Source organism: Vicugna pacos, chromosome 30, assembly GCF_048564905.1.
Source record: "Vicugna pacos chromosome 30, VicPac4, whole genome shotgun sequence".
In the NCBI taxonomy this organism is placed as follows: Eukaryota; Metazoa; Chordata; class Mammalia; order Artiodactyla; family Camelidae; genus Vicugna; species Vicugna pacos.
Genome location: NC_133016.1, coordinates 14,035,300 through 14,062,900, shown reverse-complemented (window position 1 = coordinate 14,062,900; position 27,601 = coordinate 14,035,300). Strand labels below are relative to the sequence as shown.

The window sequence follows — 27,601 nt, the reverse complement described above, 5'->3', positions numbered from 1 at the left end:
TTAAATTGATGGTTTTGTCTTGTTACTAAAGTAACCAGAGAGAATCAGGAGGTGATAGTTCAGTCCAGTCTTTTGTTACTAGCAGAAGGGGTTAGTAGCAAGTATTTTATTTGCACATTTGACCTTTTGCCTGCAGGATTTAATACAGTGGAGATTTGACTTTGATTCAGTTTCACAGTATGTGGCATTACATCATCTAGTTTTCTATATCATCTACATTTTTGTTTTTCTTTCTATTACAAAAAATATTATATGATAGGACAGGCAAAGACACAAAGATGAAATGGCTAATTAGAAAATGGTACTTTTCTAAAATTTTGGTAAAACTAAGTAAAATCAGTTTCTTTTTTCCCTTTGGATGATTCACTCTGAAATTTTGAAGGAAGATGTTGTTAGAGTGGACATACGGCTGTCTTTTCTACTTTCCTCCCCTCCTTCACACCTAGGCTATTTTCATTGGTTTCTCTGTCTTCTATTTCTACCTTCTACTCCATCCTGTACTCTCCTGGCAAATTAATCATAGGAAATAAAGCAACAGTGACCACACTTGGTTCATGCCACTGTCTTAATGAAAAAAAAATGCAAATAATTTTAGTTCATCTAGCCTTTAAGACAAGGCCCTCCATAGTGGGGTACACTCCTTCCTTTGTCTTACCTCCTGCTGCTCTTTTGCACAGAACAGTTGCTCTGTATGGAGAATAACTCTTGTCAAGAATAATTGGGTCACTGCCTACCACTTTTGGTCTTTTGTATCACTTATATTGTTGCTCATGGTTTTCATTCATTTGGAACATTCTTTCTTTCTATCTGTTTATTTGTTTAAACAGTATATTATCTTTTAAGGAAATTTGAATATAAAAACAAAGTTTTACATATTTCCCATGTAGTTACCGTTTCTCTTGCTCTTCATTGCTTTATGTAGATCCATATTTCCATCTGGAATAATTTTCCTTTTGCCTAATATTTAATATTTCCTATAGTGCAGACTTTTTTTCTGGATATAGAATTCTAGGGTGACAGATTTTTGTTTTTTGTTTTTCCTTTCAATACCCCACTGTCTTCTTGCCTGCGTTATTTCCAGTGAGAAATCTGCTGTCACTCTTATCTTGGTTCCTTTATACATATGTTGTGTGTATTTTTTTTCCTTTTTATTATCGGAGCAATTTGGTTATAGCTTTCTTCATATTTCTTGTGTTTAGGGTTTGTTGTACTTCTTGGATCTGTGGGCATACAGTTTTTCACAAATTTAGAAACTCTTGGCCATTGTTAATCTAATCTGTTTTTAATCCTCCCTCCTCTTTCCTCTCTTCAGAGACTCCAGTCAGATGTCTATTAGGCTACTTGAAATTGCCCCCAGCTCATAGTTTGTCATTTCATTTTTAAAATTATTTTTTCTGTGTTTCATGTTATAGTTTCTATTCTGTGTTGTTAAGTTTACTGAGCTTTCCTTCTACAATGTCTAGTATGCTATTGTTCCCAGTGAGTGAGTGTGTTTTTCATCTTAGACATTGTAGTTTTCATCTCTAAAAGTTTGATTTTGGTCTTTTGATATCTTCAACGTCTCACTTTTCAAACTTTTTTAACAGCTAGAGGACAGTTATAACAACTTTTAATGCCTTTGTCTGCCATTAAAAAAAGAATCTTTTTCAGTGGTTTTTATTGGTTTGCCTTTTTCCCCTCATTATAGATTATATTTTCCTGCTTTTTTTCCAGGGTTCTAGGGTAGAAGCAGGGAGATTAGCCTGTATGCTATTGCCTCCAGGCAATAAAGGATGGTGGATTATTGGACTAGAGTGGTAGCAGTGGAGCTGATAAGAAGTGGTTAAAGTTGGTATATTTTGAAGGTAGAGTCAATAGGATTTGCTGATAGTTGAATGAGGGGCATTAGGGAATGAAATGTGCCAAAGATGACTCTAAGATTTTGGTCATGAGGAATTTGAAAGATGCAATTCCTTTTGAGATACTGAGAAAACAGTGGGAATGGGAAGAGTAGATTTCTGGAAGATTAAGGATTCAATTTTTTATATGTTAAGTGAGTTAAATATTAGATATCCAAGTAGAGACATAGGGTATTTTTTCAATAGTAAATACCACAGTACTACATGATCTGCAGTTGGTTGACTCTATAAGTATCAACTATGGATATGAAGGGTCAATTATATAGTTAAATGTGGATTTTCAACTGCATGGAGGAGTGGTACCCCTAATCCTTGTGTTATTCAAGTGTCAACTGTATATATGAGTCTGCAGTTCAAGGGAGGGAAGTCAGAGTGGGTGATGCAAATTTGGGAATTCTTGGCATATAGAAGACATGTAAATTTGCGCCCCTGGATGTATCACCAAGGGGGTGCAGGTAGATGATGGCTGGGGGCGCTCCAGGGTTTAGATGTATTTCTGTGATGTAGAGAAACCAGCAAAGGAGTCTAAAATGGACCTGCCAAGAAAAAGAAGAAAATAAAGTCATTGTAGTTGTAGTTGCCTGGAAGCCAAGTGAAAAAAAACCAATGTGTTTCAAGGAGTAGAGAGGACGATTAAGTGCTATCAATGATGGTAAAATGAAGAGCGAGAGCTGCCTATTAGATTTAGCAACATGGAAAGTAGGTCTGTGCGTGCCTGGGGTGATATCTGATTTGAGTTAAGTTCAAAGGATGATGGGAGGAGAAAAATTGGGAGGAAAAATAGACAGCTGTTTACAGGATGATTATGAAAAATGGGATACCAGCTAGAGAGAGAGACTGTGTTTTAACTTTTTTTACACAGGTGAAGTAATTGCATGTTTATAAGCTGATGGGAACGATCATACACTGATGGGAATGATCTGGTAGAAGGGGAAAATTGATGCAGAGGAAGGGGAGAACTGCTGAAATGGTGTCCTTGGGCAGACAAGCCACAAGTATGTTAGGTACGAGCCGGGATAGTTCATTCATAATTGTAATCATAGGGAGTAGTGTGACTGGAGACGTGGCAGTGGGAGCTTGTGGAGCTTCTTTTCTAATTGCTTCTTCCTAAAGGAAACAGGAAACAGAACTTTTCACCCAGATGAGGGCAGGAAATGGCATGTTGGGATTGGAGGGGAAAGGAAATGTAGACTAATTAACTAGGAGAGTAGGTAAATGAAAGGTCTATGGGAATGTGGTCACTACTAAGGACCCACTGAGATCAGTGGCCAAGAATTTCAAGTGGATCTTTTAGTGCATTCGTCATTCATGTCCATCTTCGTTATAAGATGCAGAGTAGGTGGAGAGTTGGATTCAGCCACTGTTGGAGTTTGCTTAACTAGTATGAGGAAGTGACATGGGGACAAAGCTGTGGTTATGAGCTTGGATGATGGAATTTTAGTTCAGTGAGGAGGGATGCAAGGACATAGGAAAGTGAGAGATGGGGCCAGGATGATCATTTAATGGATTATTAGAGGCAACGTTGAATAAGGAATTATTGGAGTCAGAAGGGTTGAAGTGCAGAATGGGGGCTGCTGCCAGATGTGGAGTGTTTGAAATTGGAATCTGTGTTGGGATTTTGGTTATCGGTAGTCAGAGGATTAAAATACGACCGTTGACTCTGGTTGAATGAAGGACAGAATTCATTGGAATAGAGGAGCCCAAAGAACAAGGAGGCCAGGATATGTGGAAGAATCATGTGTGCTGAGGATTTTCAAGTGTCTTTGAATTTTTACATCACAGAGTATATACTCTCTCCTTTTCATACACACATGAAAAATGTTTCAAGTAACAATTCCTTCTTCTTTTGCTTTGCCTTCCAAAATATATGTGACTCAGTGAATTGGTTAGTAAAACACTGATTTACGTTAATACTAAAACCACCTGAATTATTCCAAGAGTACTGTTGGAAAGAGGACAGTGAGTCAGCAGTTAAACTCTTTAAGGAATGAGAGACAAACTTGAATGGCATGTGTAAAAACCATTGGGAAGAAAATACTGTGTTTGGATGTTTGGGCACTAGCTCAAAAATACAGTAAACATTTTGTGTTTTGTTGACATTAAGTTTCTGGTGTTCTCTATGGTTATTTTTCAAAATTGGCTTGCCTGCTTTTAGAATGATTCTGGGAGAACGCCCAGTGAATCCAAATAAACTTTATCATCATTACATTGTCACTATTATAATCTTCAAGAAATAATATACAGTTCCTCACAATGAGATCCTTCTCTGCCTAACGTGATGCTGGGTACTGTGTAAAACAAAGTACACAGAAAGGTTCTCTGCTTTACAGGAAGGGGTCTGCACCCTCACTTAGACAAGAAATGTGTGGAGATGGAGATAAGTGGAAAGAATGGCCAAATGAAGCAGCTTTGAAATCATCACAAGTTGTAGTAATTTTCACAAACATACAAGGAAACATTGATTGGATATTAAGAATAAGAATCAAGACTTTTGCAGGCAGAATGAGAAGTTATAATTTTTTTCCTATTTGTGTAGGTTTCTTAGAGAAAGAGAAGCTTCAGGAATTACTCAAGTAGAAAAATTTAGAAAAGTAGCAAAACCTAGGTTTTTGTTTTTGTTTTTGAAGATTAGAGTAAGGTGACATCATAGAAATTGATGTTTGTAATAGGGTAATGGTGTGGAGCAATCGAGGAGACCATCTTGGAAGAAGAAAGAAAGTAGAAAAGCCAGGAAGATGTCATTGAAATCTTGGCTCTGAACTTGAGTTTACCAGGAAGTTGTGGTAGGAGCTGTAAGGGAGAGGAAATGATTAAGGTTCATGGAAGATCATTAGAGGAAGGCAGTACAAGAAAGTGTTTCTAGGAGGCACTGATGAAACATATTCCCACATAAAAAAAAGTCCATGTATTTTTCCTTTCTTAAAAAACGACTTGCACTCTTACAGTGTTGTGCAGTGACCGTGAACGTGTGTGTCTTCCAGGCGCGCTGGATCGTTGTGTGATGGGGATCACAGCGGTCGAGATACTGAACGCTTGTGATGAAGCAGTTCCCGCTGCCGTTGATTCACTCAGTCACCCAGCAGTCAACCTAAAACAAGCCATGACCAGACGTAGTCTTGCTGCTCTGAAAAATATGGCCCATCATAAGCTACAAACCCTTGCAACTAACCTCTTGGCTTCCGAAGCATCTGACAAAGTAAGTTTTGTATGTGGGCTCATGTGTCCCCTCCCATTTGACTTCATTTAATAACATCGCTTTGGCATGTCTCAGGGAATAATTTTTGGAAGGTGACACTGGTGAGAAATAAGCTTCTGATGTTTACTTAGGTTTATTCCAACACAGTTTTGGAGTATTTCAAGTATTTGGCATTTGGAAAAAGTAATTTGTTCTCACCAGGCAAAATATTTTTAAATGATTCCTACAGAATTAAGTGACTTCAGTTTTTGAAGTTAGAGCAAACATTTTGTATATAATCTATCTTTTTGACTTTCTGACAGTCTTCCTGTTGAAAGATTGAGCACCAGCTAATACTGTCAGGAGAAAAAAGTAAAATTAGGATATTTCTAATTGTGACTTACCATTTGTTTTAAAAGTAGGTTCTGATTTTATTAAGGTTAGGCCATTGTAAGGATTTAAGAAAATATTTGAGAATAGGTATGGTGAAGTTGCACACGTGCTGGCATTTTTCTGCAAGACCCAGGCTCCATCACACTTTCCTTACCAACCCATCAAGAATCCCAGTTCACTGATTGCCTACTTGTCTTCAGTTCTGCAGACACGAGCCACTATTCGGTTTGTGGGGTTTGTGTTCTGTAGTATTGTTAGAACTGGTTTGTCTCTGGTAGTGGATAAATGGAACCTGGACACAATTCCAGTATTTTATTTGAATCACATCTTAAAATTCCTAGTCCCATCCAAGTATTCCTTAGAATTATGAATGGCTGACCAAATAGTTCTATTTTCATTCTCTTGTCCCTAATTACTAAGTTTTAAATGATTAGACATGTGAGTAAAAATGAAGAGGCTGAAAGGCTCATCTACAAACTTGAAAATTTGCCCGTGAGTTAATGAGTGCTAATGACACATGAAATACTGTGGGCAGTTCCATTACCCGTATCCTCCAGTAACTGGCAGTAATATTTGATCATTCTGTCTTTCCCCAAGATATTAATGTTTTATTGGCATTGTTATATTGATCTTTCATAGGTTAGAATTATGAAATCTTTCTGTGATTTTTTTTTCATGCTTTCTGTCCCATGCGCTAAAGTTTGAACAGAAATTAGGCATAAGTGCATTTGCCATGCCTATAATTTCTTTCAAGGGATTATGTAGATGCCCCTAGGAATTCAGTGTTCATAGCACATTGTCTGATGTTCTATATAATTTTAATTTTGAGCAATTTTATAAAACAATCTATTCAAAGGCAAGCATGTATGTTTTGTAATTCCCAAATATAATCTTGTTTGTTGGTATCCCCTAGAAGTAAAAATTTGGAAGAATAGTTAACTGGAAAAATTAAAGAAAGGAAAGTGGTACAGTAACATTTATGAATGGCTTTTGGAAGTGGTCATGGTCCATTATGTGATTTTTACAATCCTGTTTGTCCCTGTTTTAATGGCGCATTTTATAGTGCAATTAGTGATAAAAGCCCCAGATATCAGAGACGCTACACTTACGTATTGTAAAATATATTGCTTGCGAACCTCCTGCGTCTTGTAGCAGTGGTAATTGTTGCTTGGCCTACAAGGAAAACAATTATAGAAGGGGGAAAAGGCTTAGGAAGCCGAGGCTGCAGGAGGATAATCACTTTATGAAAAATGTATGCTGGCTGGACCATTAGGGATTTCTCTAACTATTTTCTCATGTTGAATTCGAGGCTTCTTCGAAGGGGAATATTTAAAGAGCTGTCCTCTGGACGGCTTTCTAACCTCGGGAGAAATAATACCCACCCAAAGTGAAAAAAAAACAAAAAACAAAAAACCCCCAAAACATACCTAAGAGCCTCTCAGTGTTGCAGGACTTACTCGAGGTTATTGGATCTGATTTTTCTCACGGGTCTCTCAATGGAAAGTGAAATCTCTATGGGAATACTCTATAGAAAGTATCGCATTTTTTCCTCATTAGTGTTAGCAACTGGGCTATTTGGAAGTAATATGTTTTGTATTGTTAATTATGTTAAATTTGCCAGATATATACAACTTTGCAAGCAGAAGATGGAGAATTTATTGTCCTATGATTTTTTTTTTCTTTCACTGGAAAATCAAGAGGATGTTAAGTAGAATTAGCCTTTATTACTGCATTGAATCTTTGGAGAGTGTGTGTGTTCGAAATCCTGTGTATTCCTTCTATGGCATGTATCGTATATTTCCCCTTGTATTGTAACAGAAATAAACAGCTCATGGAATAGGCTTTGAGGGTGACTATAATAGGAGACATTTGTCTCTTCTGTGTAGTGTGGGAAGTGTGGGGTGTGCAGGGGGAGCAAAAAACCTCCAAGAAGGTAGTGACGTGGTGGTGAGATAGAGTAGGGATGGCATTTTATTTCCTAAATGAATGTTGGGGTGCAGAGTCTGAGTTAGACCACACTTGACATTTTAGGGTGCCTGCTCTCATTAGATTATTCCAGATATGCCACCTTCCTTAATTCTCCCTGCAAATAGATGAGTTAGTTATTATCCTCAGATTTGCCAATGATGAACCTAAAAGACATTTGGTTAGAACAGAGATTGGCACATTTTTTTGTGTGTAAAGGGTTAGATAGTAAAACAAAAATTAGGCTTTGTGGACCTCGCCTCTCTCACGGTGATGCACTGCACCATTAGAGTGGCGTTAAAGCAGCCATAGACAATGTGTAAATAGATGTGTGACTGGCTCCCAGCAAAACTTTATTTACGAAAATAGGCAGTGAGCTGGGATGCAGTGCTATTTGAGGAGTGCATAAATGTATATGTCAGGAAGCATGTCTGGGTATATTAGGTGATCTTTTTGACAAATCTTCCCATAAAGCATTTGCCAGACCCTAGTTCTTGGTGAGGAAATCTTGGGCGATGCCTTGGGCCAATGGGATTTTATTAGTGAAGCTAGACAACCCTTGTGGCCATGAAATTAACTTCTTTTTTTTTTTTAAATAAGACTTTATTTATTTTTTTTTAGCACAGGCACTGGGAATTGAACTCAGGACTTTGTGCATGCTAAGCATGCACTCTACCACTGAGCTATTCCCACTGCACACACCCTCCCTGCCCCCAAATGAAATTCATTTCTTAGTGTATGTAATTTTGTAATTGGGCATCATTACACCTTGGGTGTTGTATCGGTCAGAATCACTCTGTTTATATTGAAACATGATGAGGTTGGAGGAATTGAAAATTGACCGGTATGATTTACCTTTTACCTTCCATTTCTCTCTCTCTTGTCTAATGAGTCAAAACCCTGAAAAAAATGAATGGACTACATTTGCAAAGGTCAGTAGCTTTGTATTCCGTGTAACTAGGTGAGAGAATGGAATTTAGAAGTCAGATATAACCTGCTGAGAACATACTTTGTTTTTTGCTTGCAGAATTCGCTCTGAAAAAAAAAAAAAAGTCATACTGATTGAATTGACTTTGTGATTCATTGTGAAAAGGGCACTGTAAGGTACAGACAGGGACAATCCAAATGACGCAAGTGCAGGGTACCAGGTCTTGTCCAGTGAACTGTTTCTTCAGCCTCAGAAAAAGTCTCATGATATGTATGACCTTCAGAGAATCAGTTAAATTTGCCGAATATTCCACCTCAAAACTTTCATGAATATTTTAATAGAAAACATGAATATTTTAATTGTATATTATATACTTATAAGTATGTATAAATTCAGTTTTGGGTTCTTCTAAGTAGTTATTAAGACAAAAATGTTATATTACTCTAATTGTTGTCTAGTCTTTAATAAATAGAGTTAAGGAGATTTTGAAATGAATGTTTAATATGAATCTTTCTTAAAAACTAGGAAGCTAAGATTGAAGGTTTTAAAATGAATGTTTAAAATCTTGACCTAGATGAAGCACATTAATGAATACATGTATTTTCTTCTGGGTCACACTGGTAAGATACCAGTGTGGGTTTGAATTTACAGGGAGCATACTTTATATTCTGTGAGAAGATCCTTCACCTCCTGGCAGGTGACAAGTTGCCCTGAGTCCATCAGTCCGGACTGAACTTCCCCTCCTGTGTTGCCCCACCTGCTGTGCATCCACAGCCTGATAACATGGTGGTTACCGAGTCTGACTTTTTAACTCTGCACTGAACAATCGGGGGCTTTGGCTCTCTCTCCCTCCATCACTTCCCTCTCTATTGTTTGTCATTTGGTACTTCAAAACCTCCAGAATGAAAATTTTAGAATTTAACATGAGACTTTGGTAGAGAGATTCCTTATTGAGCTTAAAAATTTTTCTTTTGGAACCACAAATGTAAAATTAAAAGCTTTAAAGTAATTAATGAGGCACAGGAACACAGGTCAGATAATGGGATCATTTTCGGGACATACGTTACTGCGTTAGTTGCTGTCGTCACAAACACAAGGCAGCCCGTGGAGTCTAGGTGGCCTGGCTCCCTCCTCCATCCCTCTTTTCCTCTTTTTCTCCATTTTTTCCTCCCTCCCGCATCTATCCGTCATATTAAATTAATCATTTCTTCCTCATCTCTGTAAAAATGATCCATATTCCTTTAATGCATTTATGTCCTAATTCCGTTACTCTCTCTTACTTTTTCTCCACATTTGCCTCACTTTCATAGAACCCTCACACACAGGAAAGTACAGCGTACGTAGGTTGTAAGTGCATGTGCTCCTTTGTGTGTGTGTGTGTGTGTGTGTGTGTGTTTAGAGTTTGGGATGACTGCTTTGAACATTTCCAACTTGGGTTGACTTTCCACCAACTATTTCCTGGTTTGAGGGAAATGAGTTTTAGGCTACTATGAATATAATATAAATTATTCCATTAAGGAGTAAAACTAAATTCTCAAAACTAGTTACATGTTTAATTCATATTTACTAACGTTTTGGTGATTTTAAGGTCTTTATTTAGTTCTCTTAATTTTAAGGATCCTTACATAAGACATGACTGGGTTTATGGTGATGATTGAGTAACACCATCACCTAATGACTTGTACAAGGGAACGCTCCCTCTTGGAACTGAGCAAGACCCATGAATCCAGTGCCTTACTGGCCCTATGTCTTGCCCTTACCAGGTGCTCAGGGGATTTATGAATGGATTTCATAGTTCATATTTGATATAATTCATCATAGTATTCTGAGCCAAGAAAAAGCCATCTTGTTCTGTGTTGGTTTTAAATTCAGAACCGTTTTGTTTTTCCTTAGAAATACATTAACAAACCGAACTGTACCTGAGATGAAATTTAGACTGCTGTGCAATGTCTGTGAGATACAGCAAAGGAGAAGTTTGTTTCACCACCTCACATAATAAATCAAATGGTAAACTGCTGAGAGAGTAGGGGCGCTGGATAGACTGAGCCCTGTGACCTCAGCAGCCAGACCTGGCTTAGCTCTTGTGTATCAGACTTTAACTCTTACTTGGAAACTTAAAGGTGTTGTGAAGTAACTTGGTGGAAGTGTAAAGATTCGTGGCTAAATTCTAATACGTTTGTACTTTGGGTAAGAAATCATTTGTTCTAATATGCTTGAAAAACTGCTCTCTATTAGACCATGTAGAAGATTTCCAAACTTCTTGACTTTTATAGCCTCTGTTAGACAAATAATTGAATGAGTCTAGTTCAGTAACCATTTATTGACTATTAGGTACTGTGTTAGGCCCTCGGGAGCCAAAATGAATAAGACACGATAGATGCCCTCAGGAAACATAAACAGATAAATACCATGCAGTGCAGCGAGCGAGATGGCGGAGGAAATGCAGAAAGTATCGCAGAAACCTGGCCTAGCTTGAGGTGATCAGGACTAGCTTCTTGGAGGAGGGGCTGTGAAAGAAAGAGTAGAATGTAGTCCTGGCGGGTGGAGGTGGGCTGCAGTGTGCTCTGGGAGCAGTGGGTGGCAGATGCGAAGAGGGGAGTGGGGACCCCATGTGTGTTCAGTGTTGCTGGAGGATCACCTGGGGAGGGACGAGAGTGGTGGGAAGTGAGGCTAGTCCCTGGGTACCACGTGAAGACACTAAAGCGTTATCTTTTACCTCAGTCACTTTCAAACTTAAAAAACAAATTAGAATTCTTCCTTCAAAAAGAATTTTATGTGAAAGCCAGTGTGTACAACAGATGCGAGGAAATGTGGACGAGAGTTTAAACTCAAGAATTGCTGGTAAGTACTATTTGGCAGGACCTAGTGATTAATTAGGCAGAGATGGGAAGGGAGGTTGATGCACAGATTTTCTGCTTGGATGACTGAGTGGAAAGTGGCTCTGTCCAGGGTGATGGTGAATGCAGGAACAGGTTTTGTGGGGGGTGGTGATGAGTGGCTTTGTATAGGACTGGTGGAGGAGTTCGGGGGAGGGGTGCGGGGGTGGAGATACAGATTGAGGAATCTCTCACATATCCCTCACCTGGTATTTAAACCCATGGAAGTGGATGAGGTCATTCAGAGATAGCAAATGGGCTGGCATACGCTCGGGGTACAGACCGGATGGGGAGGGAGAGGAAACCATTCGGAGAGGAAGTGCCGTTAGGAGCTACAGAGAGGCAGGAGTACCTGCTCACCTGCAAACAGGGAATCAGGTTTCAGGAAGGGTGGCGCCGTGACTGTGTCAGATGCGGTAGGTGCTGAATCTGAGAAGGAGTGAAATGTGTCTGTCAGTGAGGTCATTAGCATCCTCTTCCAGCACTGTCTCCCCAGGATGCAGGGGGCAGAAGCTGGATTGTGGTGGGTTTAGGAGTGAGTGGGAAGTGTGGAAATGGAAATAACAAGTGTGAAACAGTCTGGAAAGCTTGTATGAGAAAGAGTATAGCGAAGGGAAGTGCAGCTTTGAAGACAGGTTAGAGCGTTTGTGGATTGAGGATAAAGAGCCGATGGAGAGAGGCAGGTTCCCAGTCAGAATGGTGGGGAGACAACTGATGAAGCTAGTTTCCCCAGGGGAGGAGAGGATGGTGGGTTTCAAGGTAGAGGGAAGGCAGCTGGCTTTGACCTGGAGGAGGAAACTTAATTTTCTGAAAGTGAGGTTTGAGGAAAGAAGCCGTCTCCGTAATGTGAAAGTGTAGGTACTGATGTAGAAGTCGCAGCGAGTTACCCAGAAGATCCAGCTGAGATGATTACTGAAGGTGGCTACACGAAACAACAGGTTTTCAGCAGAGACAGAACAACCTTCTTTTGGAAGAAGATACCGGTTAGGACTTTCATAGGTAGAACTTAGTGCCTGACTTCACAGTGTCAAGGTGAAGCTGCCAAGGCTAGCGGTGGAGTCAGTTGGATCTTCTCCCATCCTCCCGCGCTTGATGTGTGTTTCTATCCTGGTCATTATTATCTTGCACTGCTCTATATGGAGGTAAGGAGAGAGATCTGTTTACACATCCTGTTCCTCTATCAGAGTTTCTTAACTGGAGCATCATTGACATTGTGGGCTGGATGATCCTTTGTTCTGGGGGCTCTCCGTGCATTATAACGGTTTCTCGGCATCCCTGGTCTCTACTCACCACATGCCATTAGCACCCGCTCCTAATTGTGACTAACAGAGATGTCTGCAGACATTGCCAGATGTCCTCTGGGGCTGGGGGAAAAACCACCCCTGGCCGACAGCCACTGCTCTGTGTCACTCTGTGTCACACTAAGAGCCCCTCAAACACCATTTGATATTTCTCCTTGTGTTTCCAGAGCCCAGCGCAAAGGGTTCACTGAGTTACTGTGAACGAGCCAGCCTTTGAGGGTTGATTAGTGTGGAGTGGATTCACCCTTTTCTTTCCACCCCACCCCCTCCTCCTCTAGAATCTCTGCAGAACTCATACGGAGAGCCTCTGGATGTCTAGAATTAGACCTCCGGCAGATACAGGAGGACCCGGACTGCCTCCTGTGTCCTGACCAAGGACTAGCTGTGTGGCCTGTGTGACTGACTGACCTCTTCGCTTCCATTTACTTTTAGCTTTAAAGTGGGGGTGTGGGGCGCGTAAGAAGGTTGTAATGAAGTTAAATGAGCAACGTGTTTGAAAACATTGATCTCAATAGGCGTTCGGCACACACTTGATTAATACTCCTGATCGGTTGATCCCATTCATTCAGCACACACTGAGCGGGCGCCTGCTGTAAGCCAGGCCCCAGGCAGGACCCTCGGGGAGTGCGTTAGTCACGTCCGCACCCGCCGGCCCTGGCGCGGAGGCGCGCCTGCTCTGAGCGGGGAGACAGGGTGCCGTCCACTGCGGGGAGCTCGAGACCGCGGGCGGTGGGAGCGGAGCCGCAGAGAGCCCAGGACCTGAACTGACCCGCAGAGCCGTGGGGAAGGCTTTTCTGAAGAAACAGAGTCATTTGCATAGAGGCTTGACGTCAGGAAGAAAAGTGGGCAAGAACATCCCAGGCAAAGAAAAGAGCAGGTGCAGATGCGGGCGGGGTCGGCGAGGGCGGCGCTGCGGGGGAGGAGGGTTAAAAACACCTTAGGATCCGCTGGAGTGTGACTATTTCTGCAGGCAGGGTGCTCACCACAGTGACCCGGGGCCAGTTAGAGCGGTTTTCTCTGCCCCTCTTCATTCTGTCATTATCAGTCTTACCTTCTTTCTTAACCAAGTCTGCCGCCCAGAACCTCATCTCATTTCCGTTCATTCACAAATGTGCCAAGGGTTTTGGGGATACCCGGGAGGGCATACAGAATAGCAGCTCCCCCACCTCCCTTTATAAACAGTTTCTTTCAGTTGGTTTAGACTGCGTTCGCATGTGCTTTTCACACATTCATTTGAGATGAAATCATCTGGGTTTTGTCATCTCTGTTTTACTAGCAAAAGGAATACTGCTTGTTTTATCTGCTAGCTGTTCAGAGCAGCTCTCTGAAGTGGGTAGTCTTTCCTTTCTTAGGACGATGGGAGAACAGGTGCTGGAGAAGTTGCCTGATTAAGATAAAGATCTGTCTAATGGAGGGGTGGGGATGGCCTAGCCTCCAGGGCCCCTGGCCTTTTTACTTGGTAACTTGGCCCTTTTGGGAAGAGCTGCAAGTCACTCTCTTTTGTGCTAGTGTTGTGGAAAGTTAGCATTAATCTTCTTATCTCTTAATATCTTAATGCCCTTTTGACTATTATTATTCAAATATTGTTCAGTAAGATATGGCCTGTAGAATATCTTTAGAAGATGCTTTCTTTATAAAAATTGTTTATATTTAAAACTTACAATTAACCTTTGAGAAATTTACATTTCATTTGTGTTATATGAAGTAAATTATAGTACAGTATTAACCCTTAAAACCCCTCAGTAGCTAAAATAGTCTCTTTGGTTTATGATTATTAACATACTTGATAATGAAAACACTTGAAAGGAAGTGAAATAATGTCAATGAGTGTATTGTAATGTATCCTGAATCATTATATTCTATCCAAAATCAAATATTTAAGATAAGTCTATTGTCTAATTCCAACTTGAAAATGGATTCTCTGAGAAAGAGCTCATCTGTGACCCGAACCATTAGGATGCAGTAACAGAAACACGACAGCAGAGGGTGCCAAACACCCACTTCAGTCCCATATATTTTGCTTGATGGTTAACAGTTTTTGTGTTCCCTTCTCCAGGCTCTCTTTCTCTTCCTTCTTCCCTCCCTTCCTTTTTCCTAATACTTAAAACCATTAACATTAAAACCATATTTATTAAGTAGCAGATGGTGGAATTTTTCCCCCTTAGTTTTAGAATGTTTTAGAAGTACGTTAAAACATCACTGTGTTTTTATTTGAACCTTTCCCATTTAACATGATACATCAGAATTTCAGAAGTTCTTTCAAAGATCCTTATTCAATAAAATATCCTATCTGTAATCAAGAATACATTCTTAGGTGATAAACTAGTTCTTTATACTGTGCTTAGGAAATTAAAATTATTTAGAACATGCATTATAAATGACATCTATGTAATTATTTTATGAAACATTAATATTTGTCAAATACATATTTTCTTCTATTCTGTTTTAAAACTCAGCATTGATATTTCTAGAAGTGTGTGTCTGTGTGTGTGTGTGTATGATATAACATTTCCTAGTCTTACTCTCTGGTTTCAAAGCAGATTCAGGTTTTTTTTTTTTTTTACCTCATCCACTCTTCTGCATTACACTTTAGCATCAAAATCAGCTGAAATTTAATGTGCACTGCCATAAATCAACTTTATGTTTAGGTAGAAATCTGAATCATTTGCTATTATAGATTGGACTCAGTACTCTTTCAGGAAAAATAATAAATTATTTTACTAGGTCACCTTAAAAACAGTCTCAAAAACTAAGCCATTAAAAAACGGTTCAGAAATAAGTAAGCTTTTAAATTGGGACCATTGAAGTGGATGGCACAAGAGTAAAATTAGTGTCAATGTTTTAAATTTCTCTTAGTCCTTGGATAAGATGAAACAAGGCTAAAATATCATCGTAACATTGGTCTTAGGGGACAAAGCTATGTTTTAGCAGACATGAGTTAGCCTAGCACATATTCAAATATATACTAACAATAATGCGGTAACAAGGATATGTCAACAATTTTTCCCCTATGGTCATTAAGTTACTGTCTTTTGTGTTCTGCTTTGTTGCTATTGCTGGGGGCTGCTGCTTACACCTTGCCTGTGTGTGCATGTGCTGGAAAATACCGGTGCTTGCGTAAGGATTAGTCTAGTGATGGCCATTCTGTCATTTTGCTTGGGTTTTCACTTGAGACACAATTTTACCTGCTATTCTTTATGTGATCGCCACAGGTTCACGTTCAGTGATGAGCAGACAGTTCAATAATTTTTTTCCTTTGGTTGCATTTCTGTAATATTTTAAGTCAAGTTCCCTATTTAGTGCCTGAAATGACTACATCTGTATTTTCTCCTCTACAGAACATAGAGTTAGAATAGGCTTCGTACTTACAATGAAAATGTCAAATATATCCGTCCTCCTAGCTTCTTAAGTGTGTGTGTATGTGTTTTGCGTTTACCGTTGAGTTTTACTAGCAACTTTGAGACCATTCCTTTTTTTTTTTTTAATTAAAGTATAGTCATTTACATTGTATCAATCTCTGGTGTTCAGCATTAGACCATTTCATTTGTAGATACTTTATGATTTGGCTTTTCTTGTTGGCCTTTTTCAAGTAAATGTTTAAATTATTACCGTAAGTGTGGAGGCTTTATTTTCTCCCAAGCACATTGCAGAAAATGGACACTCCACAAATATTTGTTGAATTGAATTGAATCTTCCTCCATGATAATATAAAAATGAGTTTGTGAGCACACATTTCAGATGTTCTTAATAAAGGGGGCAGGGCAAACACACTGATGTTCCTGTTAAAGAATTTCCAGTATCAGGTGGCCTGTATTTGAAATTGTTAAGAATATAAGATGATATGAGTGAGTTGGTTTGCTCTAAACAGGGATATCTTATGATTAAGCCAAGAGACCCTTGAAGTTTGACAGATGTTTTTGTTTATTTTCCTTTAGTTAATCTTAGTGTAACATGTTAGATGTCAGACATGCTGGTGATCAACTTTGCCATCTCCATGCATTTAGTGAAACTCTTAACCTCATAGCTTTGCTGGATGACTAACTGTATTTTGTTGCAATAAGACTTTGTTAAGTCACTCAAATCCATTGTCAGGCATTACAGGCTGTATGCAGGGACAGTGACGTTGGAAATTATAGTTCATCTACAGGACTTGGAGATGAGACATTGTCTTTCCTTCCGTCTCCCTCTGTTCTCTCCTCATCTGCTTTCATTGTTTTCTTCCTCCTTCTCCCCTCCCCCTCTTCTTTCTTCCTTCCTTCCTCCCTCGCACCCTTTCTTTCTTTTCTGCGGTTACTATCAGAGACAGTTTTTGCCACAATGACACGGTCAGTGGGAGCTGCACGCAGTCACATCCAGATGTCACGGTACCAGACACCAGATAGCCGCTCAGCTGTGCGAGCACAGAGGCTGTCTGCTGGTATACCTCCCGGCAGGAGATGGAAACCTGGCAGACCCGGGGGTGCGGAGAGGGGCACACATGTGCTCGACATTGGAGGAGGGGGCTTAGAAGCCAACCTTGTGTCTTCACTCTGGCCTTTTTTTCTTCAAGCTACTCTTGCCATTTCAGTAATTTCTTTACCAAACATGTCTGATTTTTTAATTCTTTGGCAGTAATGGTTTTGCCGATTTTTACTGGGAAGACAGTATTGACTGAAGTACTGTGGTGGGCTGTTTGATCTAATGCTGTGATTCCCTCATACCTAGTGTCATGTCTGTCGACCTAATATTGGTGTAAAATATTATATATTAGATATATTTATTATAAATGTATAATTTTATCTATCAGTGAAATTAGTTGCCAGCAGGTACAAAGCATAAAGCATAGTGTTTGACGTTACACATTCAGTGTTTGAAAAAGCGAATACAAAGCGCGGTGGTGTGAGGAATAAAATGGTCAGGCATCCTTCATCCACCCCGTCTACAGGTTCAGTACTGTTGGTCAGTACTGTTGCATACTTTCATATTCCCTCATCTGGCTGGCTTCTCCTTCCTCCCAGTTTATATTCATGACCCTGATCTTGCTTCTTTTCAGCCAACGTTGCTAGTGGATAAATTGTTATAAAATTAAATTTGATCATATTACTCCCCTTATTAAAGCCTTTACGTAGTGGTTTTCCTACTTCACTGTGTAACGTCATCTGGGGTTTTCATGAGGCAGACCTGGATCTGTTCCAGCACGCACTGATTCAGGTCTGGTACCAGGCCCAGGAACCCGTTTTTTGACCAGCGCCCCTGATGTTTCTGGGAGAAGCAGTGCTTGAATGGCCCCTGAGCCCACAAGAGAAAGTTCGGGAGTCTTCGTGTGGACGTCTGTGCTCTCAACACACCGTTCCTTGCAGTCTTTGTCTTGGTCACCCATGGTTTCATCAACATCCATCCTGTGATGTTTCCTGCCTTTATCCTTTTTCGCATCCTGCTACCTCTCTGCCCTTGCACAGCTCAAGTCACCCTTTGGGTGAGGATCTTCCTGGTCTCCCGAGGTGGAGTTGATAACTTTCTCTGTATGTCTAATTGCACCTGCCAACCCCCCCCCTTTATTTATAGCACCATTCATACTGCATTGTAATAATGCCTCTACATGTCATTTTTTGTTAGTTTTGAGTCGCATTACTAGGAAACCGTCTTTATCTTTGTATCCTTAGTGCTTTACACAAATGTAGTGGGAATGTGGAATGAATGAATTAAATACAGGGATGAAATTCAAGAAAGACTTGTTTTTTTTTTTACTTTATATTTTGCATATTGTAAATTTATCTACTTACTTAAGTGTCTTAGGTTCTTAAGCTATAGTATAGAAAAAATATTTACTTTTTCCTTCCTTTAAATATCATTTGTTCAATTCAGAGTAGAAGTTTAGACAAAGGAGGCAGAATTAGTGATCATTCTGGAAATAATTTTTGGAAGAGCAGCCACTTGAGAGAGTTTGTGAAGGATGAGCAGGAGGTTGAGAAGGGAGCATCGTCCTGGTGTAAGCAGTGCAAAGATACAGATGCCTGAAACTGCCTGGTTCTGGAAGGCACAAGTGGTTTAATTTGGTTGCAGTTGAAGATGTGGTAAGAGATGAAGTTGGAGGAGTAGGCAGTGGTCTGTTTTGGAGTATGTCTTGTGCTTTGTAAAGAAGTCTTTGCTTTGCAAAGATTTCATCCTTGGGCTATAGAATGCTATTGAAGTCTCTTAAGCTAGAAAGGACCATAGTCAGATGGGAGAGGGATTGAGACAGAAGAGAGACCACTTGAAGGAATTTGTTGTAATTTTACAATAGGAGAGTTGATTAGCAACTTAAAATAATTTTATAAAGATTTTTATAATGTTCTTTGTTCATTCTGCCAGGTTCTCTGATAGGCTGAGGGTTACACAAGATGAGTAAGATACAGTTCCTGTAGAGTACAGGAAAATGTAAACACATAAAATAACTAACTACATAAATGTAGCCAAGACATCCAAATTTGTGATACACAGCAGATGAAAAATATTATGGGAACTGGATTCATTGTGGACTAACTCCCTGGGAGAATGAAGGTCTTGATGGAAGTGAAGGGATTGGAGTAGAGCAAAGAAGAGGATTTCGGATAAAGGAATAAACGAAGGGACTAAATGGATGAGGGACTATGGTCCCGGCACTAGAATGTACTTGTTAAAGTTGAAAGTATTTGGTATCAAATCGCAACGGGCCTTGAATGTTGTACTGAAGGATTTTCATTTTCACCCTATAGCTTTATTTTATAATTATGAAAATAATATATGTTGATTATATGCAATTAAAATATATAGAAATATGAAGATAATGTAAGTCTTATATATTCCATCACAAAAAGTAACTACAATGAACATTTTCGTGTATTTCTTTCCAGTGTTTCTCACTATGCACAAATACATACTTGCGTGTTAAATAAATGAAATCAGAGTTATATACTTTTGTGTGGGGTGTGTGTGTATGTACCTGTGTGCATGTGTGTAGTTTTAGCACACTTAAAATTAGAACATGGGCATTTTACCATGTGATTAACGTGTCCAGAAAGCATGATTTGTAGTAATTACAGTATTTATTTTATTATATGGTTGTTTAGGTTTAAATTATTTATTTCTTTATGTTAGATTATTCAGGTTGTTTGCAGTTTAAAATAATGGATACTGTTTCACTGAATATCCTTGTACAAAAATCTTTGTATTTATGACTGTTTAGGATAGGGTTCTAGAAATAAATGTACTGGATCAGACAATCTCAAGGGCTCATAATCTGTTTTACCAAATTCCTCTTCCAAAAGGCTGGCATTTAAATTCACGTTTGCAGTGTGTGGGTTTTGGCTTTCTTTGTACTCCTGGAGAAGTATTTTTTCATGTTTACTGCTTGCTAATTTTGTTAGTGGCATCTTGTGGTTATTTAGCTCTTATTTCCTTGACAGCTAGTTTGAACAAGTTTTCCCTTATATTCATTGACTGAATTTGTCTGTTTTTACTGTGAATTGTCTTTGACCTTTATGGTATTTTCCCCTTTTATTTGGGCATCAGTATTTTTAAATTGATTTTTAAGAAGTAATGGGGGAAGGTATAGCTCAGGTAGAGTGCATGCTTAGCATACACAAGGTCCTGGGTTCAATCTCCAGTACCACCATTAAACATAAATATCAGTAAATAAACCTAATTACCTCCCCCCCTCAATTTTTTAAAAGTATTTACGTAGATTATAACTACGTTAGTCTTATTTATGGCATATTTTTATTCCTGTTTCTTTCTTGCCTTAAATTTTAATACTAGTGAATTTTAAATTTAACTTTGGCAAATTCTTTCTCATCTTGAGATCAGATCTATTCCTCTATATTTTGATTTAGTTTTTAATTTTGTATTTTCCGTTTATCTCAATAACCCATGATCATGACAGGTTTTTTGGCTGAAAAGCGACATGATTAGATTTATGCTTCAGAAAGCAGTCTAGTGGCTCTGTGGCACTTGGATTGGAGTAAGGAGAGACTAAGGGCAGTAAGACCTGTTTAGAGGAGAGAAGAGAAGGGTCTGAATGTGCTGCTGGTGATGGTGGGGATAGATTAGAAGAAGAACTCTCAGTCGGTGATTTGGGAGGTGCAGCAGGTTTAGTGGGGGGGTGGAGATTAGGGCATGTTCTGTGGGACATCCAGATACAAAAGTGGGAAAGACGATGTTCAGACTCCTTCAGAAGCTGGTCTGGCTGATGATGGAAATTAGGGATCCACCTCCACACAGGTGATGGTTATACTGTGGGAGAAAGAATGAGTTTTCAGGGCAGCTGACTGAGAAGGGTGCTCAGAAGTCCTACTAAGAAGGTGTTCTCTGGGAAGATCTTTTAATGCTTTCTCTCTCTTCCCCTCTCTCCTACCAAAAACAGCAACGTCAGAAATTATGGGTTTGGTCAGAGAGAATGCAAAGAGAGTAAGGAGGAGAGGGACTGAGAAGTTTCCAGTGGATTCGTCTACTTCTTTCCTTAAATTTGGCTAAAAGGGGCAGTAGACCGGGAAATAGAAGAAGGAGCATGATCAAAGGATAACAGTTTTTCTTTTTTTTCTTTAAGAAGCTAAGTAGACTTGAACATGTTCTCTGTTGAGGGAAAAGAATCTGTGAACAGGGAGAGATTGAAGGTAAAGTAACAAAGGAGGGACTTGGTGTAGCCGCTTAAAAGGATGAGCAACTGTGATAAGTGGGGTATCCTTTCAGGTGGAACAGTTGTAGCACATTCGGGGTTGAAACTGAAACAACTTTTCATCTGCACTATGAGTAAATAATAATAATAATAAACTTTCATTTCCTTTTTTTAAAAAATTAATTGACAGTTTTATAACTGTTTCAGCCTAAGATTCTTCTAGTTGTTTAAAAACAGTTCATATCTTTTACATGCTGCTGATCAGCAAAGTTGGCGTGTTACTTTTCATGAAATCTGTACCTAGAAAGACAGCTGAATGAGCATTTAAGTTTCTTTGACTATATATTATTCGTTAGTGAATGCATGAAATTAAACACTTTTCATTCTAACCGTCTTTTAAAAATATTTGTTGCAGGGAAATTTGCCTAAATATTCCCATAACTCCCTGATGGTTCAGGCAATAAAGACGAACCTGACAGATCCGGACATGCATGTGCTTTTCTTTGATGTGGAAGCGCTGATCATCCAGCTCCTGACTGAGGAAGCCTCTAGGCCGAACACCGCGCTTATTTCCCCAGAGAATCTGCAAAAAGCATCTGGCAGCTCAGACAAAGGGGGCTCTTTTCTAACTGGAAAACGAGCAGCCGTTCTCTTCCAACAAGTGAAAGAGACGATCAAAGAGAACATAAAGGAACATCTCCTCGATGACGAAGAGGAGGATGAGGAGATAATGAGGCAGAGGCGGGAAGAGAGCGACCCTGAGTATCGGGCCAGCAAATCTAAGCCGCTGACGCTGTTAGAATATAATCTGACTATGGACACCGCGAAACTGTTCATGTCCTGCCTCCACGCCTGGGGTCTGAATGAAGTTCTGGATGAAGTTTGCCTCGACCGCCTGGGAATGCTGAAACCCCACTGCACAGTGTCCTTTGGCCTCTTATCCAGAGGAGGTCATATGTCACTGATGCTTCCTGGTTATAATCAGCCCGCTTGTAAACTACCACACGGGAAAGCAGAAGTAGGAAGGAAGCTGCCAGCATCTGAGGGAGTAGGAAAGGGGACTTACGCAGTGTCCCGGGCCGTCACCACGCAGCACCTCCTGTCCATCATATCTTTGGCGAACACCTTGATGAGTATGACCAATGCAACTTTCATTGGTGACCATATGAAGAAGGGCCCTACCAGGTGGGACCAGATATTCTTGGTTTTATTCTTATGTTTAAAAAAAAAGAGAAACCTATTTTATTTTGTCACTTCTTATTCCTTCTTTTTTTTGGGGGGCATTTTTGTGTCATCTCAGTATTTCCCCTTTAAGTTTTGAAATACAATATGCATGACTTAAAACATAATCAAATTGTACCGTTTCATCTGTACATACTTAGTAGCTATGTAAAGAAAAAATTAGAATGAGAAAGGTTAGATTTCAGCCTTAATAAATTACTGACTAGCTCCCCAGTAAATGTAATCTTAGATTGTATTTACTTAACAGCTGTGCTAGCATTTAATTCTAAATATGTATTTGGTTAGAATGCTGCTCCCCATTGTGACGCATATGTAATGAGTGATAAGTGTTCAGTGATTGGGCTTCACTGTTTTGTGAGAAGTACAGTCAGAATTTCTCAGTGGGAAAAGAGAAAACAACTTTTTTAAGTGCAGGAGAGTATTCTTTTCATATTTCTAGAAGACTTAACTTGAATTGCTATTTCCCATTTTCCAGAAGTCATGAAGACAGCTTTTTCAACCCTGATTTTATTATACTTTACTGAGAGCCGACCATATTTAGAACTAAAAAAATAATAATCCAACAGATACTAAGGTAGTACTTACCTTGTGTCTGGCTCTGTTGTAAACTCTTTACAGATATTATCTCCTTACTGCTGTTATCTCTGTAAGGTAGGTTCTTTTAGCATCTGTGTGTTACAGGTAAGAAAGGTGAGACACAGAGAGGTGAATAACTTGTCCACGGGTGTGCAAGTAGGAAGTGGGAGAGCCAGAATTCTAAAGGGGACAGTGTGCCAAGATTTCTTAATGCCCTTTTTACCTTTTTCAGATTTTAGAGCTGGATTCTCTGAAATGCAATGTATTGTTCCATATATTCATGCGGACCAATGATAACGGGGTGGACTGAAATATATCAGCTTGCTCATATTGAAGAATGAATAACTAATTATGATATTTACCTATGTCAGTGGTAGTAAATTAAAGTGTTCATAAATGTTTCTTATATTAGTATAAAGCATAAATTGTAGATTTTATTGCTATTTGCAGGTAAATTACTTAAATTACTATTATTAAAATTGGAAATGGAAAATGTTAATAGGTGCAAAACAAAAAACCCTACTTTTTTTTAGAACTGCAAGTTGAAAATGCCCTATATGTGTTTGTTTTGCAATTCATTTGGAATTAGAAAGCTTAATATTTTAAATAGCTCTGGAATTATGAATGTGTACATATACATGTATTTTCTTCTTCTTTTTAAAGGCCACCTAGACCAAGCACCCCAGACCTGTCTAAGGCAAGGGGTTCCCCTTCAACTTCCAGTAATATTGTGCAAGGACAGATTAAACAAGGTAAAAATAAATCTCATTAAGTAATTGACATGACATTTCAGCTCTAGAAATCGAGGAGGCATAGCTAATATATAATCATAACATTTTGTTTGTCTCAGGTTGTTAAAAGAGAGAAAAGTTGTTATATTCCAGATGTAAATATGGATAATTAAGATGTCAGTTAAAAATAAATTTGATTTATTTACAAATTGATAAATGAGCATATTTCACATAATTTTATTGTACTGTCTTTGGCCTAATTTTTATACATTAGGGGCACCTTAACTTGACGTTAGTGCCTTAATTGTGTGTATCTTGAGTCTATAAAATAGATCTGTTTTTTAACTGCATTTAGAAATGTTTAAATTCATATTTCCATACTAGGGCCCTGCTGCCATTTGCCAGTAGTTCATGCGTTGTAATCCACAGGTGGAAATTCTTTTTATTTAAGTCATTATGTACCTTAACTTTTATCTATAGCTTTGTTTTTTCACTAGGGGATAGAACAGAGCTTGAGTTTTCTTTCTTTATTATCTTTTATACTCACTTTAAGACTGACAAGTAAGCTGATCAGACTGGGGTGGGGGGTGGGCACTTCCTCTTAGAGAGCTTCCCTTTAGGCTAGGGGTGAACGCCAGCTCTCACAGAATGTGGTGGACGTGAAGAAGTAAGCAAGGGATGGGATGATGGAAGAATAGTGACATTTTGGGATGTTCTTTTTTTTTTTTTTTTAGATTCTAAAGAGTCAATAAATAGTTATACGAGATTTGTTAGATGAACAATAGGCCTCCAACTTCATATCTGCAATTGGCCCCTTTCCTAGATTAAGTACTCTTCTCTCTCAGCTGATTGTTTGCTATTTACTTCAATTTTCTTAAATGGCATGCTTGGTTTTTACTTTTAGGCACTGTGTGTTGCCTTCTCATTATGGCAGATAAGTCCTCCACTCTCTATGCCGGCTGCTGGCCTTCATTTCCAGCCCCACGTGGTCACCCTCTTCTTTCTCTGCCTTCTCATCAAACCTTCACACTCATTTTCTAAGAGTATATTAAGTTACATAGAAGTTTTGATTAGATAACTTTTTATAGTTGTGTATGTGTAGAAATATACACAGATAGGTACACAAAACAGAATATACAGCTCAGTGATTTTTGCAAGCTAAGCACCCTTGGAACTCTGTCCTTGGACAAGAAATAGAGCGTTGCCAGCACACCAGAAATCTCCTACCTGTTGCTTCCAGTCAGTGTTGCTTCCCCTTCCAAAGGTAACTGCTATCTTGACTTTCAGGAATTCTTGCTTTCCTTTATGGTTGTACCAACTAAGTTTAAACCCCTAAATGCTACAGTTTAGCTTTGCCTGTGTTTCGAATTTTATATGAATTCAGTCAGTCACAGGCGAAGTATTCTTTTGTGTTTCCTCCTTTTGTGAGAGTTAGCAGCGTTGTTGCGTGTGACTACAGTTTGTTCAGTTTTGTCGTTTATTTTATCGTGTAGTGTTCTGATGAATGACCAAACCACGTTTTATTCATCCATTTTTCTGTCGGTAGACATGTAGATTATTTCCGGTGTTTGGTTTTCATAAATAATTCTGTGAACATTCTTATATTTGAATCTTGGTGTTCATTCAAAGCTTTTCTGTTCTGTATGTAACCAGAAGTGAAATTTCTGGAATTTCAGCCTTAGTAGAGAATGTTAACATGATTTTGTAAGTGAGGGACTAATATACATCCATCAAACTGGCTAAGGTGAAAAAGATGGAAAAGACTGAGTTAGCTCAGGATGTGGATCAGTGAGACCTCTCATCCGTAGCTGATAGGATATCCTAGCCAACACTTGATAGTTTCCATCTTTTTCACTTTAGCCATTTTGGTATGACTAATATATTTAATGTTTCAATGTTTTCATTTTGATTATTATTTTTGTTTCCTGTTTAAGAAGTTACCCTGATATTCCTACTCTGATATGAAGATACTCCTCTCTGTTTTCTTTTCGAAGCTTTATTATTTTTACCTTTCTCATTAACATATATAACCTACCGAGACTTTTAGCTTTGTATGTTACATGAATTGGGGGGTCCTCTTTCAATTTTACTTCCATATTATACCAAATTAGTCTAGCATGATTTATTAAAGAGATGATTCTTTCCTCACTGCTTTGTAATGCCATCTTTGTCGTAAACAAAATGTCCTTACGTGGTGATCTATTTTGGGCTGTTTGAGCCCATTCATTTTTTTTGTTTTGTTTTGTTTTTGTTTTAAGGTATATATTTTTTTATTGAAGTATAGTCACTTTGCAGTGTTGCATCAATTTGAGCCCATTGATTTGTTTGTGTATCCTTGTGCCTTAATTACTGTAGCTCTGTGATAACACTTGATATTTAATAGATCATCTTCCCACCTGTTCTTCTTAAAGACTGTCTTGACTATTCTTGTCTCTTTGAATTTCAGTATAAACTTTAGAACCAGTTTCTGAATTGTCACAAAGGCCTATTATGATTTTAACTGCAGTTTTATTGAATTTATAGATCATTTTGCAGAGAATTATTATCTTAATGGAATTCCCTCGTTTAAGCCATCAACTTGATATATCTCTGTTTATTTAGGTCTTATTTAACTACCATAACATTTTTATAGTTTTCTATGTAGAGGTCTTCTATTTCTTCTGTTAGATATATTCCTAGGTATTAGGTTTTAAAAATAACCTTGTAATTAGTATTATATTTCTTCATTTTTTTATGCCCCTGATAGAGAAATGCAGTTGATTTTTGTACACTGACCTTGTATCAAAGAATCTTGCTCAATTCACCTATTATGGTAATGATTTTCTGTAGATTCATTTAATCATTTTTAAGCTTTCATAATTATGATATTTCCTATATGATTTTACAGATAATTTTAAGAAATTAACTCTCAATCCTTTGCCAGTTGTTTATCATCAATGTATGTTGGATTTTATTGTGCTTTTTTGTATCTATTGTGGTGATTATATAGTTTTTTTATTCTATTAACATAATTTTGAACATAAACCCAATTTTGCATTCTAGTATAGAACAAATCTTGTGATGTATTATTATTCTCTTGTAGATTGTTGCAGTTGGTTTAATATTTTTTTGTTTAGGAAAAATTTTTCTTTTTTCTAATGTCCTTATAACGTTTTATGTTATTCAGATTTCAGAAAATTAATTGGAGAATCTTACTCTTTTTCTATTTTTAGATAGAATTTGTGTAAGATTGGCATTATTTATTTCATAAATATGCAGGGAAATTTGCTGGATTTAGACCTAGGATTTTTTCTGTGGAGAGTTTTAAAATTCTGGGTCAATTTCTTTCATTTTTATATGACTCATCAGATTTTCTGTTTCTTCTTGTGTCAGTTTCATTAAGTAGCATATATTTAGGGATTTTTGCAGTTCTAAATTTTCAATTATGTTTGCATTAGAAAAGATAACATTGTCTTATCTTTTTAATTTCTTTAGTATCTGTGGTGATGTCTCATTTTTATTTATGATAATAGTCGTTTGTATCTTTCTTTTTTCTTGATCAGTCTTACCAGGGCCTTATCAATCTTTTTAGTTCTTTTAATGAACCATGCCTTTGTTTATCTTTTCTAGCACATATTTTTTCCTATTTCACTGAATTCTGCTCTTTATTTACTTCCTACTTCCTTTGGACTCAGTAAGCTGCTATTATTATTATTATTATTATTATTATTATTATTATTATTATTATTATTATTAACCTTCTTCAGGTTGGTGGTTACCTACTGATTTTTGGCCCTTTTTCCTTTAGAGTGTATACCAAAAATCATACCATCTGTAAAAAAGGCTGATTTTACTTCTTTTCAATTGGTATGTTTTTTATTTTTCTTATGGTATTGCACAGGTTAGGACTTACGGAAAGATGTAGA

General features: G+C 38.3%; 1 protein-coding gene across 4 annotated transcripts in view; it reads left to right on the top strand.

Moving 5' to 3' along the window:
• WDR7 (WD repeat domain 7) overlaps positions 1-27,601 on the top strand; it is a 287,874-nt gene that overhangs the window by 53,211 nt on the left and 207,062 nt on the right. For all 4 annotated transcript variants that reach the window (XM_072952162.1, XM_072952165.1, XM_072952163.1 and 1 more), the window contains 3 exons: positions 4,880-5,094; positions 21,563-22,332; positions 23,629-23,717. In XM_072952162.1, the coding sequence (XP_072808263.1) occupies positions 4,880-5,094; positions 21,563-22,332; positions 23,629-23,717 (1,074 nt within the window). The remainder of the gene's footprint in view (positions 1-4,879; positions 5,095-21,562; positions 22,333-23,628; positions 23,718-27,601) is intronic.